The sequence below is a fragment of the Coffea arabica genome, chromosome 6e (genome assembly GCF_036785885.1).
Source record: "Coffea arabica cultivar ET-39 chromosome 6e, Coffea Arabica ET-39 HiFi, whole genome shotgun sequence".
NCBI classification, from domain to species: domain Eukaryota; kingdom Viridiplantae; phylum Streptophyta; class Magnoliopsida; order Gentianales; family Rubiaceae; genus Coffea; species Coffea arabica.
In genome coordinates, this window is record NC_092321.1 from 28,265,902 (window position 1) to 28,281,015 (window position 15,114).

A 15,114-nucleotide genomic window follows, 5' to 3' on the forward strand; every position below is an offset into this window, starting at 1 on the left:
CAGCTGGGAATCACAAGAGTAGAGTGACTGAAGACTGACCTGAGTTGAACCCAAATAGTAGTGTTGAAGCAGAGTAGAGTTGGACGTCGTCTTGATAAAATCGTGGTCACGTGGAAGGATGGAGCCCTGGAGCCATGCCCAAGCTACGTGTGGATACTAAGCTCGGTCATTGATGGACAATCCCCATTCCGGACAGAAGTGCATGGGATGGGAATGCGTCTGTAGCTTGGTCTGGGGGTCGTAGGGTGTAGTACTTCAGTATTGCCACATGTTAGGAGGAGGCTCTGTTCGGGCTTGTTCCTCGGCAGTATTGATGCCATAGTGCCCGAGCTGAGTAGGATCGGGGGCAGGATCTTCTCCCCGAGTAGGAGAAGGAGTGGCCTCTGTACGTGCCTTCTTGGCGGTTGACTTCTTCCGTTTCTTCTTTTCCCGCTTCTCGGCAGGGGCTGACTGAGCTGGCGCTGGGTGAGAGGGGGAGGGGAGATGGAGCTGATCAGTGTGGTGGATGGCGCAGGTGTGGCCGTGCCTGAACTATCGGCCTCGCCAACAGAAAGCATCTGCGAGAATCTCTTTACTGCAAGAAATAGGGATGATGATCAGTACAAGAACGAGCAGGGGTCACAAGTTAAAAAAAAAATTACAGATGGCCAGCTCATCTGGTGAAAGAGGTCGGGTCTTGCTGGAGGGATCAGACGCGTCTGCTGGGACCAAGCCAGCAGCCTAAAGTTGGGCATTATTGAACTCCTTCATGTTCAACTTGACGTCCGACCTGAGCAGACGGTCCAGCTCGAACTCGGGAAAAGGCGAAGGAAGAGGATCAGAGACCTGGGTCTCCTCCCTCCAGGTCGGGGGAGAAAAGCCTATGTTCTTCACATAGAAGAACTGGGCCTTCCAAGACCGAATAGAAGAAGGAGCGCCAACGAACAACTCACGGGTTTGATGTTTTACTCCGCTCCTATGAGCAAAGTAAAACCAGCCCGGAATGTGACCACTGACATTCATGTGAAAGATTGATCGAAATAAATCTAAGGAGTAAGGAATTTCGAGAATTTGGCATAAAATGAAAAAGCCAAGGATGGAGCGAATAGCGTTAGGAATAAGTTGGGTTATTCGGATGCCCTAGAAGGTAAGAATTTGAAAAAGAAAATGAGGGATAGGAAGGCGGATGCCGGCTATGAACTGGTCCTTGTACATCGCCACAAACCCAGGGGTGCCGACCTCCCCAAGAAGAGCAGCTCAAGCTTCGAACCGAGCAGGAATATCATACTTCCCTACCAGCTCGTCTACGTCCCCCTGATCCAAGATCAGGGAAATCATGTCGACCTCGCCAAAATCGACCCCTGTCCCCTTAGAGGTCCTTGTTATAGCCTCAGCTGGGGCTGCTTGGGCAGAAGCCCCAGCGGCAGGCTGAATAGGCTGTTCGGACAGATTCATTGCTTGAATAGGAGAATGAGCAGGGGAAGGGTTATAATCGGACCCTGACGAACTAGGGGAGGATGAGCTGGAAGGGGAAGTGGAAGAAGAAATTATCTCTACGGGGACAGGTCGGGCTACCCTACGCTTAGGAATAGAATTAGTAATATCGGAGTGGTCGGATGAAGACATAAGAGAAGAGAAAGGGGACTTACTAGTAATAAGGAAAAGGACAGCTCGGGCGCTAGGTGGTGCCTAGAAGGGAGCACGAATAGACTCTTGTTGCTCAAGGAAGGTGCGAACTGGCTAGAGTGGAGAAGAGCAGACGAAATGAGAAAGGAAGAGTGACAATGACATCTGGTGGGCCCTATTTATAGGAGCCTCCAGAGTGGGAATACGAATAGACCTGAATTAAATTCAAATTTAATATTGGTAACCGTCGTTATGAAGCGACGTGATGGTTGAAGTGACGGTTACCCCCGACCAATGTGGCTGTTACCTACGGCCTCAGAGACCGTGGCACTGATCAATAGGGCCCCACGCCGAACTGACACCTTCCTTGAAATTTGATCCAGATTCATACGACCGTGCGATGACTCTAGACTTCAAGGGGAGGCTAATGTGGAGGAGCCAATCTGCTGTGGACACGTGTTAGTTCGGATGAGTCTACTCGGCAGCGCCGACCTGCTAGTTCAGACTTCAGCCACGGCCCTCCTGGGATTCGAGCAGGGTATGGACTCCAGGCCCATTAGGGCCAGAGGTAGAGAGGTAGAATCCAAATAGGACTCCACCTCTTGCAACCTAGTAGGGTTCCGTTAGGACTCTCCCTCCGGATCATCCCACGAGACTCTACAAACAAGGAGTGAAGGGACCAGGAAAGGTACGCATTCATACATCTATAGCACTACACGACACAACCGCTTCCTATCACTTCTTGAAAACTCTGTCTAACTTGACCGTCGGAGTAACAATGGGGAGCTAGTCCCGCTGTTCATCCCTTTGCAGGATAGTTTGGAACCGGCCTTGGCGCTCAGTTTGGATCGCGTTCTCAGCACCCGCATCAGGTGTCTACCCAATAAATGTATTTTATGTGTTGGATTTTTGAAAATGTAAGGTCAATTTAGGAAAGTATATAAATGCAAAGAAAGGTATTAATTATTAGTATGTACATATACATTACAAATTATGTGAAATTTAGTTGTGTTGATGGTGCCTAACGGGTTAGAAAAACTCTTAATTTTATGGACCACCATGGAATGATACGTCTTTTGAAGCTCTTAACCATGGACACAACTAAAGAAGTGGTGTTAATTTCCTTACGAGAAGTGCCATTCTGTCACGGAGACATGTCTATTGTCTCATCTGGATAATGTAGATAACAACACGAGATCATTGACGAATCCATGTCCAGTATCTTTAACATATTTGCTGTTAGCTTATTGAAAGGCTTTAGTCGAAGTTAAGAGAGAGTGCAGATTAATTGATGAGCTAATTTGGTTTGAAATAATGGTAGCTGTATGGTAAATTATTTTTGTCTTTGCTAGCTTTCTACTTTCATTTTTTTTCTACCTTTTGTCTTTGCGAGCAATCTACTTGCATAGTTTCAACCCCCGCTTGAATGGACAAATAAATTGTGTGCTACTTAATAGATCAGGTGGTTTTCGACAATGGAATCCAGAATCACCAAAGTCATCCAAATATGTATTTAAACAAAGCTATGAATTCCCTTACTTACATTTAATTTAGCTATTTTCATGATCGTAAAGGGAATAGGACATCGTGTTATTCTTATTTTATCATGTGTATATTCACAATTTCGTTGATTAATAAAAAATAAGCATGACATCTCTCCTCTGTGTATGCGGTTTGCAAAAAAAAAAAAAAAGAATAATAATAAACTAAGCTATGAATTCTCAAACTCCACATAAAAGTCAATTCAAGATATAGAAAGGAGCAGTTTATTAGAGTAAGAATAAAAAGACTAAACACGTTCAGTGATGAGGGCTTTTTTTGTAAGTTTATTTTCCTTCTTTAGTTTCTTCCTTTGTGCGGCTGAGTTTGGTAGGTTAGAGTTGGTAATGGATGAATATATATATATATATATATATGATTAATCCTATGTCAGTATATACACTATCAATGTTAGGTATATGTAACATATGTGCAAATTTTGAATATATATATATATAACCAAAAAAGAAAAAGCCTTATTGACTGCTCCCAAACTCCTTTTTGCCTCTTCCTCCTTCCCCACCCCCTCTCTCTGAAAGATAGATACAAACACTCAGAGATCTTCACACTATTTCTCGTTCCATCACTAAAATTTTTGGCCTTGCTTGGATTGTTGCCTTTTTTTTGGAAAAAAATATTACATTTTTCATGAATTACTTTTTACACATTTTTTAATCACTTTTTTTGTTTATCTCACGCACATAACAAATACATATACCTATATTCATATTATATTAAGAAGAGAACGTTAGATTTGTAGATTTAGTGTTTTAACTTTCACATTTTGAAATTATCCCTACTGTAAACCCAATGACTCAAACGCTTATTTCTTTATTAACAACTATTGAGTCTATTTATGTAAAACGTTCTTGTAAGAATAAAAGAGGTTTGGAAATTGAACTCCTTATGGAAATAAAATTCTTTCAGTGGAAGAATTACTATGTCTCATATAAAGGCAATATCCATGAGAGCAAGAAAACTAAACAAATTTACTATCCGTTGAATAAGGAATGAAACAAATATTTCGTAATCAGTAATCGATTCATAACTTTAAGAATTTGGAATGATAGAAATAGTCTAAATTTAAAAAAAAAAAGATTATACCGAACTAAAATTAATTGATGATAGGTGTATTTTGGACAAGTTTGTGATGGCATGCTCATCTATTTCAGAAAGCAAGACTGGAACCAAAACTCCTTGAACCGCTGGTACAGATTTTTAATGCTTTTTTATATTTAAAAAATAAATGTACTGTTAAATATTATATGGGCTAGGAAAAAATGTTAATACCTACCTTGATTATTTCTCATGGTTCTTCTAATGGGTGCCTACTGGATACTCATTAACAAGCATAAAATTTACATATCCTGCTATGTATATACACATACTATCAATTATTACTCTCCATTGCATTTATATACTTTTTTTATTTAAATTTACCTACCCTCTTTTGTATTTACATATTTTCTCTAATTAATCTTACATTTCAAAAAACATAACATTTAAAATATATTTTAATGAGTGCCGAAATGGGCACCCATTAGACACACCTTATTTCTTATTAGAATACAATGATAAGAGCAATAGAGAAGGGATCTTACCTAACTGTTATTTACAAAATCGGCATAGGAGTAGTTTTTCTTACCTTCTATCTTCTATTTTATTCGAATCATTATAAGTTCTTTGGTTTTGATTTTTAAGAACTATAATTTCTTTGTTTTTATGATTTTAAATACTAAATGTGAAAGAAAAGAATCCTGGAGTTTTATTTCCTTATAATGCATTTTTTTTCAGTATCTCCTTTATGTCAATTTTACTTCAAGGAAATAACTCTAAATCAATTTTACTACATCATTTCTTTTGAGTCAAAAGCCTTTTTATTCTTTTTTGAGGCCATGTAGTAGTATGATTAAGTGTTACATTAGGAAAATAAGCTTATTAAAGTCAATGTCCAACTTGAACAGAATTTTAGGGGTGATTTTCAAAAGTAAGTGAAGAACATGAAAGAAACTTTATCAGGGTATGCTTAGAAACTAAACATGAGTTGGAAATCTAAAATTTTATTTTACATATTAAATTTCATTTTTTGATCTTAAGAAAAAAGGAAAAAGACTTATGACTAACTACATGCAAGAAAGAGGCACCAATAGAAGACAAACCCAAAAAAAAAAAACACAGATAAAACAATTAAATTAATGTTTTTAGTTCTATCATTTTCAAACTTATTCTTATTATTCATGCACGATTTTTTGTGCGTGCTTTTGTTGAAAACTTCTAACTTTAGTTAAACTTTTAAGAAAAATAATTGTAACATATGTATCTGTTATACTCATATGGTATTTTACTAACTATATGGATGACAAAGAGAAAATTGTTTTTAAAAAAAACATCGTGTAAGCAACCGTTTGACCGAAAAAAAAAAAAAAAAGCAATCAACTGCTCAAGGTTCGGTTGCTATGAGTTATATAGGAATTATGGTTGTCAAAAGTCACCAAGAAATATCCGAAAGTAATGAATTTTAGCCCTATCATCTACACGGTTGATATTTTGTGACGTAGTTCTGTGGAGTTCTAAGAAATAGTTTTTTTAGAAAAGTGAGATTTAAATTCAGAAAGTGTATAAAATATAATTGCAGCAATTATTGTCCTACTTACAAGGGTTCAGGCACAAGAAACTAGCATAACATGAAGCCTTGTAAGAAACTAACATAAGATCAATTAATAAGAATGTTCATCAAGATTAATCAAGACAATATACAGTGCATATTCGTATGATTAGATCGTACCTAGCAATTAAACAGCTAACAAACAAGTCAAAATTACTCAATTTAACACAGCATCTCCCAATAATGGAACCAAAATCTTTTTAAAAAGAATAAATTTTTTAGGAGTCTACAATTATTTTTGTCAGTAGCCAATTAACTTTTGCTTCCACTAATTTATAACTTTAAAGTAGATTTTTCCACTTTCTATGATTAGATCGTACCTAGCAATTAAATAGCTAATAAACAACCCAAAATTGCTCAACTTTTTCTTTTAGTGTAGATGGGAGATTTCAAACTCGAGAGCTGCTCTCGCACGGTTCAACCCATTCCTCTCCATATTCAATTTAACACAGAATCTTCCAATAATGGAACCAAAATCTTTTAAAAAGAATAGATTTTGTTTTGGAGTCTAGGTTATTCTAGAATTATTTTTGTCAGCAGCCAATTAACTTTTGCTTTCGCCAATTTATAACTTTAAAGTAGATTTTTCTTTGGGAAAGTAATTTTAGCGAAAATTTCTCTTACCGAAGGCACCTTCCAGTCAAGAATTACGAGGCAAAAAAATACTTAACATATACATTTCCCTTTGAGCAAAAATACAGTAATGGCAAGTTTCTCACCTTTCTCTCACCTATAGCCTATATAAACTACCCTAGCGAGTCATTGGTATCCACCGCATAAACCCTTGTGGCAGTTCTGTCCAAATCTTGTGGAGGGCAAAATGTTGAGAGAAACCATGGGGAAGTTATGCTCGAAAGGTTTTGACAAGGGCATCAGCCATAGGAAAGCACCACCTCCGGTTTGGTGCCCATTGAGGTGCACTCTAGACGAGCTCTACAATGGAGTGGAAAAGAGGATCAAGTTTCCCGGAGGACGCATGAAGCTCCTCCCTGATCCTGGGTATGAATATGTTTTTTGTAATTAACATCTTTCCTTATTCCTACATCTAAATTAATATGACAAATTTATCATAAAATTTATTGTGTATCATTGATATGGATTATTGATTTTCTGAAAGAATCAATTTGAAAACGAATTGGTGAGTTATAATATCAGTTAGATTTACTATCAATTTGAAAACGAATTGGTGAATATGTATATATACGTACATTTAGATTTACTATCTCCTTTTTTTCTTTATTTTCCGACGTACATATTAAGTTTTAAGATTATTTAGATGGGGAAGGATTGGGTTAAGTAGCGAGGAGGAAAGGATTTTAAATAAGAGATTTTGGTTCAAGAATTCTCATTTACAAATAAAAAAGTTTATTTAAATAAAAATATTTCTAAGAAGTATTGCTTGTTATTGACAAAGCACGATTTCTAAAACATTTTTTCTCAGATATATCATATCAACAAATTGCTATGACAAACGATGTCTAAACATTCTTCCAAATAACCTCCAACCCAAAAATAATCTAATGCATTTACATTGAACTTGTAGCGTGATAGCACCGAATGCGGATCCGGAGACGCTTGTGGTGGAAATCCCAGCGAGTGCAAAGAACGGCCTGAAAACTGTATATCCGCGCAGGGTCATTCTAGACGACAGAAAGGTCCCCAGGGATGTGATCGTTGACGTGATAGAAGAGCCTCATGCTGAATTCCACAGGCAGGGCAACGATTTGTGGGCTATAAGGAAAATTCCGCTGATGGAATACGTTACCAGTGAAGCCCTTACAATCGAAACATTGGATAAGCGTCTTCTAACTGTTCCGAAGATAGAACCTGGGTGTGTTATAGAGATTCCCAACGAAGGCATGCCTTGTTAATTGGCACGGTATTGGGGATACAGGCTCCTTATTTGTCAGCTTTGAAGTTATCCACCCAAAGAATTTGAGTTTGACAGGAGAAGAAAAAGATGAACTCAAAAAGTTGCTGGCTAAGGAGGAGACTAATGTGTGATGAATTACATAAGTGGGGATCAAGTAACAATGCTGTGGGCAGCCTCGTGATTGTGTCATGAGTCTTTCTTTAGTACTAGTAATGGATTGTGTCTATTGCGTTTGGTTTATTTCCATCGAGTTCGAGTATAGTTTTCAGATTTTTAATTAGCTAGGTATAAGGATGATTTGTTCGTGTTTTAAGTTGTTCTCTATCTTTGCCACATTGGCCACATACTATATTAAATTCGATTCCATTGTTTTTAGGGTTAATAACACTTAGCCATGATAATACTCTATCACCCTCACGTTCAAAAATATAAATTTTGCCCCCCCAAAATGAATACCGTTTGTAGTTTTAACTTTGATCACTTATGTGAATATTTTTCTTTCTAAATTACCTTCAACATTTCCTGGTTTGTAAATGGTCAACTTTCGAGGCTTTTAATTTTTTAACTATAAATTCATCTCAATATTCTGCTATTTAGTTACTTTATTGCATAAGCATATGTATATTTTAACACTGCTTCAAACGTGAGTGGCCCCGCCTCGGCCTCCATCTTTTATCTAATATATTATATTGCTAATGTGAATTTTTACACCGTAATTTAAAATAAATAATGTGGTATTTTATTGTGATAAAAGAGCATGCTCTTTCCCGACAATGTATGGTATTTGTGGTAAGAAATTGATTTTGTATGTTAAATCTATTTGATTTTTTTATTTGTGTTGGATATTATTTATAAAAATGCAATCTCTATTGATTTAGATTTCATTTCAAAGTCCAAAGTGATTTTTATTATTTTTCATATATATATAAAGGGTAGTGGTCACTTATGGGGGTATCCGTGGGGGTACTAGAGCAGGGTAGGAGTGGGAGAAGCCGGGGTATAGGGCAGGGGGCAAGAGGAGCTTTTTTGGCGTAAGACAGGGGCTGATACCTTTGCTTTCCAGCAACGCCTCGACACTAGCAGTCATTTCTGGTACCTTGCTCTGTGCAAAAGGTTATTCTTATGAGAAGCAAATCATGTATAGGGAAATACTCGAGCAATATTATATGCCAAATTCACTTCCCATTTTCATATATAGGACAACAAGCTTTCTTATTCTTGACTCGTGATGTGATTAACATAGAAGAAGGCTTACCTTTAGGCTCTCTGCAAGGAATGAGTGGTTAGCCAGTTTGTGTACTTTTGCCTATTTTTTCCCCTCATTTGTTATGAGCGCCCCACCTATTATTTTGATAATTTCTTTGCAATGCCTTCCATATCCATTTTCTGGTAAGCACCTTCTCTGTTGGTTAGTAATTCTTTGATTAGCTCTGCATCTATCATAATTAATTGGGCTTGTGAACCACGCCAACTAATATATAGTTCTTACCTGTCAGCCGAAACAGAAAACCATGAAAGCAAGATTGAGAATGAAGCAACTTTTAGAAGAAAAATCAGTACCGAACTTGAACTAGCTTGCCACAGAATCTTATTGCAGCTTACAGGAGTTAATTATTTTCATCTCAGTTGGTTTACAGTGCAGGAGCAGGAAATCAGAAAATTGTACATTTTTCTGCTGAGTTTCGGAAACAAACGTACGAAACTTGTTAAGGCAGAACTGCTACTTACCATGGATTTTTGTCCATGAGTGAATATGAGGCTGAATTTTGATATAGCGAGATATCTCCATAGATCTGCTCATAGATTAACTTCTCATGTTTGTGATCTCTTTAGAGTTTCCATAGGGAAGAAACTTAAAAGCAGGGCCCTTGATTCCCTTGGAACTCATGATCCTCTAATTCGATTAGGAATCCACCATACCTTACGAAGGAACCTAATGAAAGTCCAAAGGATGGAGAGTAAAACAGTGTTGAAGAAACAGAACATGAGAACCTCATTAATACCCATACTTGATTCGGTTATGAATTATTTGTTCTTGAGCATTTTACAATGTGATGTGGCTGCGAATCCCCAAATGAATATTACGAAAAGACAGATTCATCAACATCTGTCTACCATAGCTTATTAAATTGCTGGATAGCTGAAATAGGAAAAGGCAAGTATATATGGTAAAGATACTAGGCATGGATGCGTCAATGATCTCACGATTTAGAATATTTATGACTGCGTTCATGGCCAAGTTGTTGGACAAATTAGTACACACAAACACAAACATATACATATATATTTATATGTACACACAAGTATCTTACAAATTTTTCTACCTAAGATCAAATAATTGAAAAAAGAAAGAGCAAAAGGAGATAGTAGTAATGGTAGATACATAACAGTAGTGACGGCAGTAGTGTTGATTGCATCCACAACATTAGGAAAAGCGAAGATAGTAGTGGGAGTGACTTATTTTTCTATCCCTTATTCTTACCAGATCTTATGTTTATCTTTTGGTAGTATCTTTTAAATTTGAATCATTTTTGTTTTTATTTACATTTTTATTTAATACATTTATCATTTTTCTACCTTCAACAATTTTTATTTTGGCTAAATCTGAAGGATTGGTCACTAGTTTGGCCGACCTCAAGAGCGGTAAATCTAATGACCTTGATTAGGTTGAAAGCTTAAGGGACATTTTTGTGCAAGTCTAAGTTCACCTTGTAATCCACAATTCATTTTGCCATCTTGAAAATTTGGACTCAGCTTGGTTTGAAATACCCGACATTTAAGAGGGATAAATTCAGGCTTGTTAAAACTCGGTCGATAAACCTAAAGATAAAGTAGCATCTCAATTCTATTATCTTATGGCAACTCGAGGATCAATCTACAAAATTGTCATTTGAAAATTGAAAATTGAAATACTCAAATTCTGGAGTTTTCAATATAGTAGACTCAGCGCCAAAAGTATTTAGCCAGAAATTTAGATGTCATCACGTGCTTCTCACGTGTATCTTGTAGTTGGTTTTTTCGGGCGGGTCATTGACGTGGGTTGGGGTTGTTTTGGAAATTTTAATAGAATGTGCAATGCAAAGAGGTCAAGAGAGTTCTCTATCAAGATATATAATTAAATGTTAATTAGGGGATCAATATTGTCCTTATAACCCAAAAAGGGAATTTGGGTGTCAAAATAGAATCAACAATGTCATCTGATGGACAAAATTGTATTTTCCACACATTCCGTTGCTTTTAATTCCCTGAATTTGTGAACAAGAATGAACTCTTTGAACATTCCATTTATTACCTTCCTGATTTACCTTTGCTCGTTATTCTTTAATAATAACCCCTCTCTTATTTTGCAGTAATTGTTTTCATGTAGAGAATTTATAGGTTGCTGCACCTACACAATGCTAGCTTCTTTTTAGGGATAATTTGTTCGTGGAAATCTAATCCATTCTAACTTTAGTCATTCGTCTTCATGGATATTTTTATAATTAACTCTCACCCATAATTGCATTAATTACTTGGAGTTTTTTAACCATTAGTTATTTCTTGTTAGATCAGCGGAAGAATCAGGTTAATCAAGTTGACATTGCTGCAAATGCCAAACAAAGACTAAGCATCTGATTCTCCCTCTTTGTTTTTTTTTAAACCTTGGTCATTGAAGAATTGGATTATTTATCTCACTTGTGCACGAAAATACCTCCTGATTGCTATCCCACATCGACAACTACATAGAGCGCTGCAAAGTTTATAAGAAATAGATCTCGCCACAAAGGTCACGACCTTACTTGAACAGGATCTGTTCTATAGGCTCGTACCTCTGTGTCCTTGAGTTCTAAGGAGACAGGAAACCAAGTCTGGCGGATGAAATATGACCGCTTGACCAGAACGTGATTAACAGCTCTTGTTGCTCGGCTTCCGAGCTCCCAGGGCAGTAGAGGATCGTTCCCAGCCCTTCGCTCTGGCATTGGTTGGGGTGGTCTTGCGGTTGTCTGACAGACTCTCCCATCTCTTTTAGCAATTTTCTTTCTGGGTCTTCCTCAAAGGTCGGAGAAGACGGGCAATATATTTGGTTTCTAGCAGAAAGCTTTCCTTGCTCACTTATAGCAAAATTTCTCCAATTCTTCTTGCCAGAAGCCCAAAAGAAATCTGTAAATTCCCAACTGTAATTAGGCATTAACAGGAAAGGTTGAATTTGTTGGAGTGTTTTTCACATTGTAGTTTCAACAGCCAACCATAAATTTCTCCTTGACCGAGCTTGCAATATTTCCCCTTTAAGGACTAGTTTTAGGCAAGTGAAAACGTGGAAATTTTGGCAAATATCCTTTCAAGATTGTAAGCATTATCAATTACTACTCCTTTCCCTGGTTGTCTGCTAGGAAATTACAGCATAGTGAACTCAGGAAATTTTAGCTAACTGTTGTAGGAAATTTAGACAAGCATCAGTAGCCACATATTTAAGTGTGCATCATTGGTTAATGAACTTGTAACAGAGACAATATCTCACCTAAGACAGTAGCAAGCATTTTGGACGTGCTAATGGGGATTTTAGATGCTAGTAAACCCGTTAGTATGTTTAAAAGTCCACAATCTATCCTCTAAAAGAGGGTAGTAGAACGCTTTCTGAGATTCTTTTATAAAATAGGCTAATTCCTCCGGTTATTGTTCAAAAAAAAAAAAATCGCAACAATAACGTTCTGATAAAATTTTGGTACAAAACTATGCTTGTCGGGCCGACACAGCCCGGGAAGCAAGAGAATTTTTTCAGCCACTAGAATATCTGCAAAAAAGCTGCCGGGCTGTTAGGCCGACAGCCTGCAGCGTCTTTTTTTTTTAAAAAAAAAAACTTCAAGGCTGCCGGGCTTACATGATAAATTTCCAAAAAATCTGCCAGCCATCAAAAGTGAAAAAAAGGTCTACATGGCCCCAGTGTGTGGCGCCCCCACTTCTCTCAAGAGCGAATCCAAGGGTATCCGCGGGACGCCTGCCCAACTCTCGCCAGGACTGGAGACAATTCCAATTCAAACTTAAAGTCTAATACTAACAATGAAAGTCGGAATAAAGGTACAAAGTCATTTCCATACATAAATATTCAATCTTTTACATCACAATTTCAAATTTACAATCACTTTCCCCAAAATATACAACATCCAAAAGTGTCTAGTCGATTATAATCAAAACACTAATACAAAAGTGTTTCAAGTCGGCATTTCCTTAATTTCTTCCATTCCGGTTCCTGTTAAGGAAAACAAACTAATGGGATGAGCTAATACTCAGTGTGGCCAAGAAAGTCATGCAAGCACGTAGTTCAAGTATCAATAACACTTGTGCCATAAATAAAGCGATAGAATCAAGTTATTCATGATTAACAATTTAAACACACTTGAGTAGGATACAAGAGCTCTCAGGAGCTAATTTCCACATGCTTTGCCAATGCTCGATCCACTACCTCCACGAGTTGACACTTCGTCACCCGGATAGGTTTTGAAGTCCGTAGAAGCTCCACTTACTACCCCCAGCCAACATGCCACCCTCTCGGATCCGTAACCAAACACGCACGAAAAAGGCGATACTCGACGAGTATGCCGAACAAGATCTCAAAAGATCAACTTTTGTTTTGTTATTCTCCTGATTTATCCAGCTTCTCGACCAAACCCATGCCGACTCGAGTTGCAAGATTGGCTAAGAGAATTGGGCGTCCCCATAAGTCTAGGAGGTTCACTCCACTCGACAACACGACACGCATGACAACACGACGTACACGTAAACAAGTATATTTTTTTTTTGCCGATGAGATTCACTTCAATCGACTTTGAAAATCAAGTTTAAAGTAAGTAAAGTTCGAGTAAAGGAGAACGAGTGTGATAAAGTGCACACTCGTCTCATCAAGTGATATTCACGTATATAAGCAGATAAATCAAGTAAACACAATAAGTCATGCACTTGACACTCACCGATTCAAAATAAGTGAGCAAACAAAGCTTTAGGTGTCCGCACCGAGATTCCCTTCGAAATCTCCTTGAGTACCAGGACAATTAACAAATATTTCTCACTCACAATCACGTATCAATCAAGAAAGTAGGCACACTTAATTTGACTAGTTGATACCTCAAACATGAACCTTTAACCACTCAAAACAAAGGTTCAAAAGTGAGGATTTATTAGCACAAGAAAAACTGATTTCCTTCACGAAATTGAGTTTAAAAAGATCAATCATTATCAAAGGGTAGAGGAAAGTTTCCAAAAACTCATTTCTCATCAAGTTCGAAAATTTCAGTTTTAAGGAGCAATCTTTGAAAAATCATATCTTGCACTCCTTAGGTCCAAAATTGGAAAATTTTATACCATTGGAATCTTGTTTTAAATTACTAAAACTTATTAGAAGACATTTTTCCAAGATTCAAAATGGAAGACATTCAAATTTCGGCTTAAAGTGGCTGATTCGCACTACAAGACAGTTTCAGTCCTAGTTTTCGGCAAACTTTGAAAATTCGGCAAAATTCACAGAAAGTGAACTAGCCTCTGAAATTTGTAAATCAATTAGAATTCCAACCAAGGTTTAAAACACAATAAACGGAACTGAAATTAGAGTTTTGAGCATTGAGATATAGCAGTTCAAAGTTGGACTCATTTTATAAACTGTTCAGTCATTTTCCAGATTTGAAAGGCTATCTTTGAAGTATTATTTGGCCATCGAATTGGCATTAAAAATGTACTAAATTTGGTACACTAAATCTTCCATATATGAACTATATCTCTACCAAATTTCAAGCAAAACCTCACGTGGGAAGGTAGTTAACAAAACGACTGAAGTTTGTGAAATTTTCAAAACAAATCTGCCAACTCAAGCTTCTCTTTCCTTTTCAAACACTTTGTATCATGAAATCAGTCCAATTTTTGGGTCATTTGTGAAACCAAGGTCCAATAAACATTTCATAAGCAATTTTCAGTTGGTTGACAACAAAATCTCAAAATAAAACCTCTCACAAGCAACCAAACCAGTCGGCCAGCATGAAAAGAGGGTTTTCCAGATTTGCTGCAGTTTGGGACTTGGACCATAACTCACTCAATGCAGGTTGGAATTGGGAATGGTTGATGGCGTTGAAAACTAGATTCAAAAGGCTACAATTCATCAGAACAACTCATTCCGAAATTCAGTTGGCAAGTGAGAGAAAACAGAGCCACAAGTTACAACTTCTAGCTTTCCCTCGGTTTGACAATGAAACGGGGCAGCAGAATTTGATCAATCACTACAGATGACTCGGTTCGAATTAGAAGATGAATGATACACCGTTAGAAAACTACGGATGTCTAGTTTTGAATGCCACTGACAGCACTCAATTCTGACATCCGGGCAGAGAGATATGTTGGTTCAAAGAATACTGCCAGAGGACCACTGTTACACGTTTTCCAGATTTTGTTCTTGCCAAAATTCAATTTT

At 37.3% G+C, this 15,114-nt stretch overlaps 1 protein-coding gene and 1 non-coding gene across 2 annotated transcripts; both read left to right on the plus strand.

Annotated features, from left to right (window-relative positions):
• Positions 1 to 6,644: 6,644 nt before the first annotated feature.
• LOC113696681 (uncharacterized) lies at positions 6,645 to 7,680 on the plus strand. Its single transcript, XM_027216059.1, has 2 exons — positions 6,645 to 6,808; positions 7,353 to 7,680. The coding sequence occupies exons 1-2, from the start codon at positions 6,645 to 6,647 to the stop codon at positions 7,678 to 7,680; spliced, it is 492 nt and encodes a 163-aa protein (XP_027071860.1).
• A 3,771-nt stretch (positions 7,681 to 11,451) lies between these two features.
• LOC113697658 (small nucleolar RNA U3) lies at positions 11,452 to 11,675 on the plus strand. The gene has a single exon (XR_003449942.1). It is a non-coding gene; the product is annotated as a small nucleolar RNA U3 (small nucleolar RNA).
• Positions 11,676 to 15,114: the final 3,439 nt, after the last annotated feature.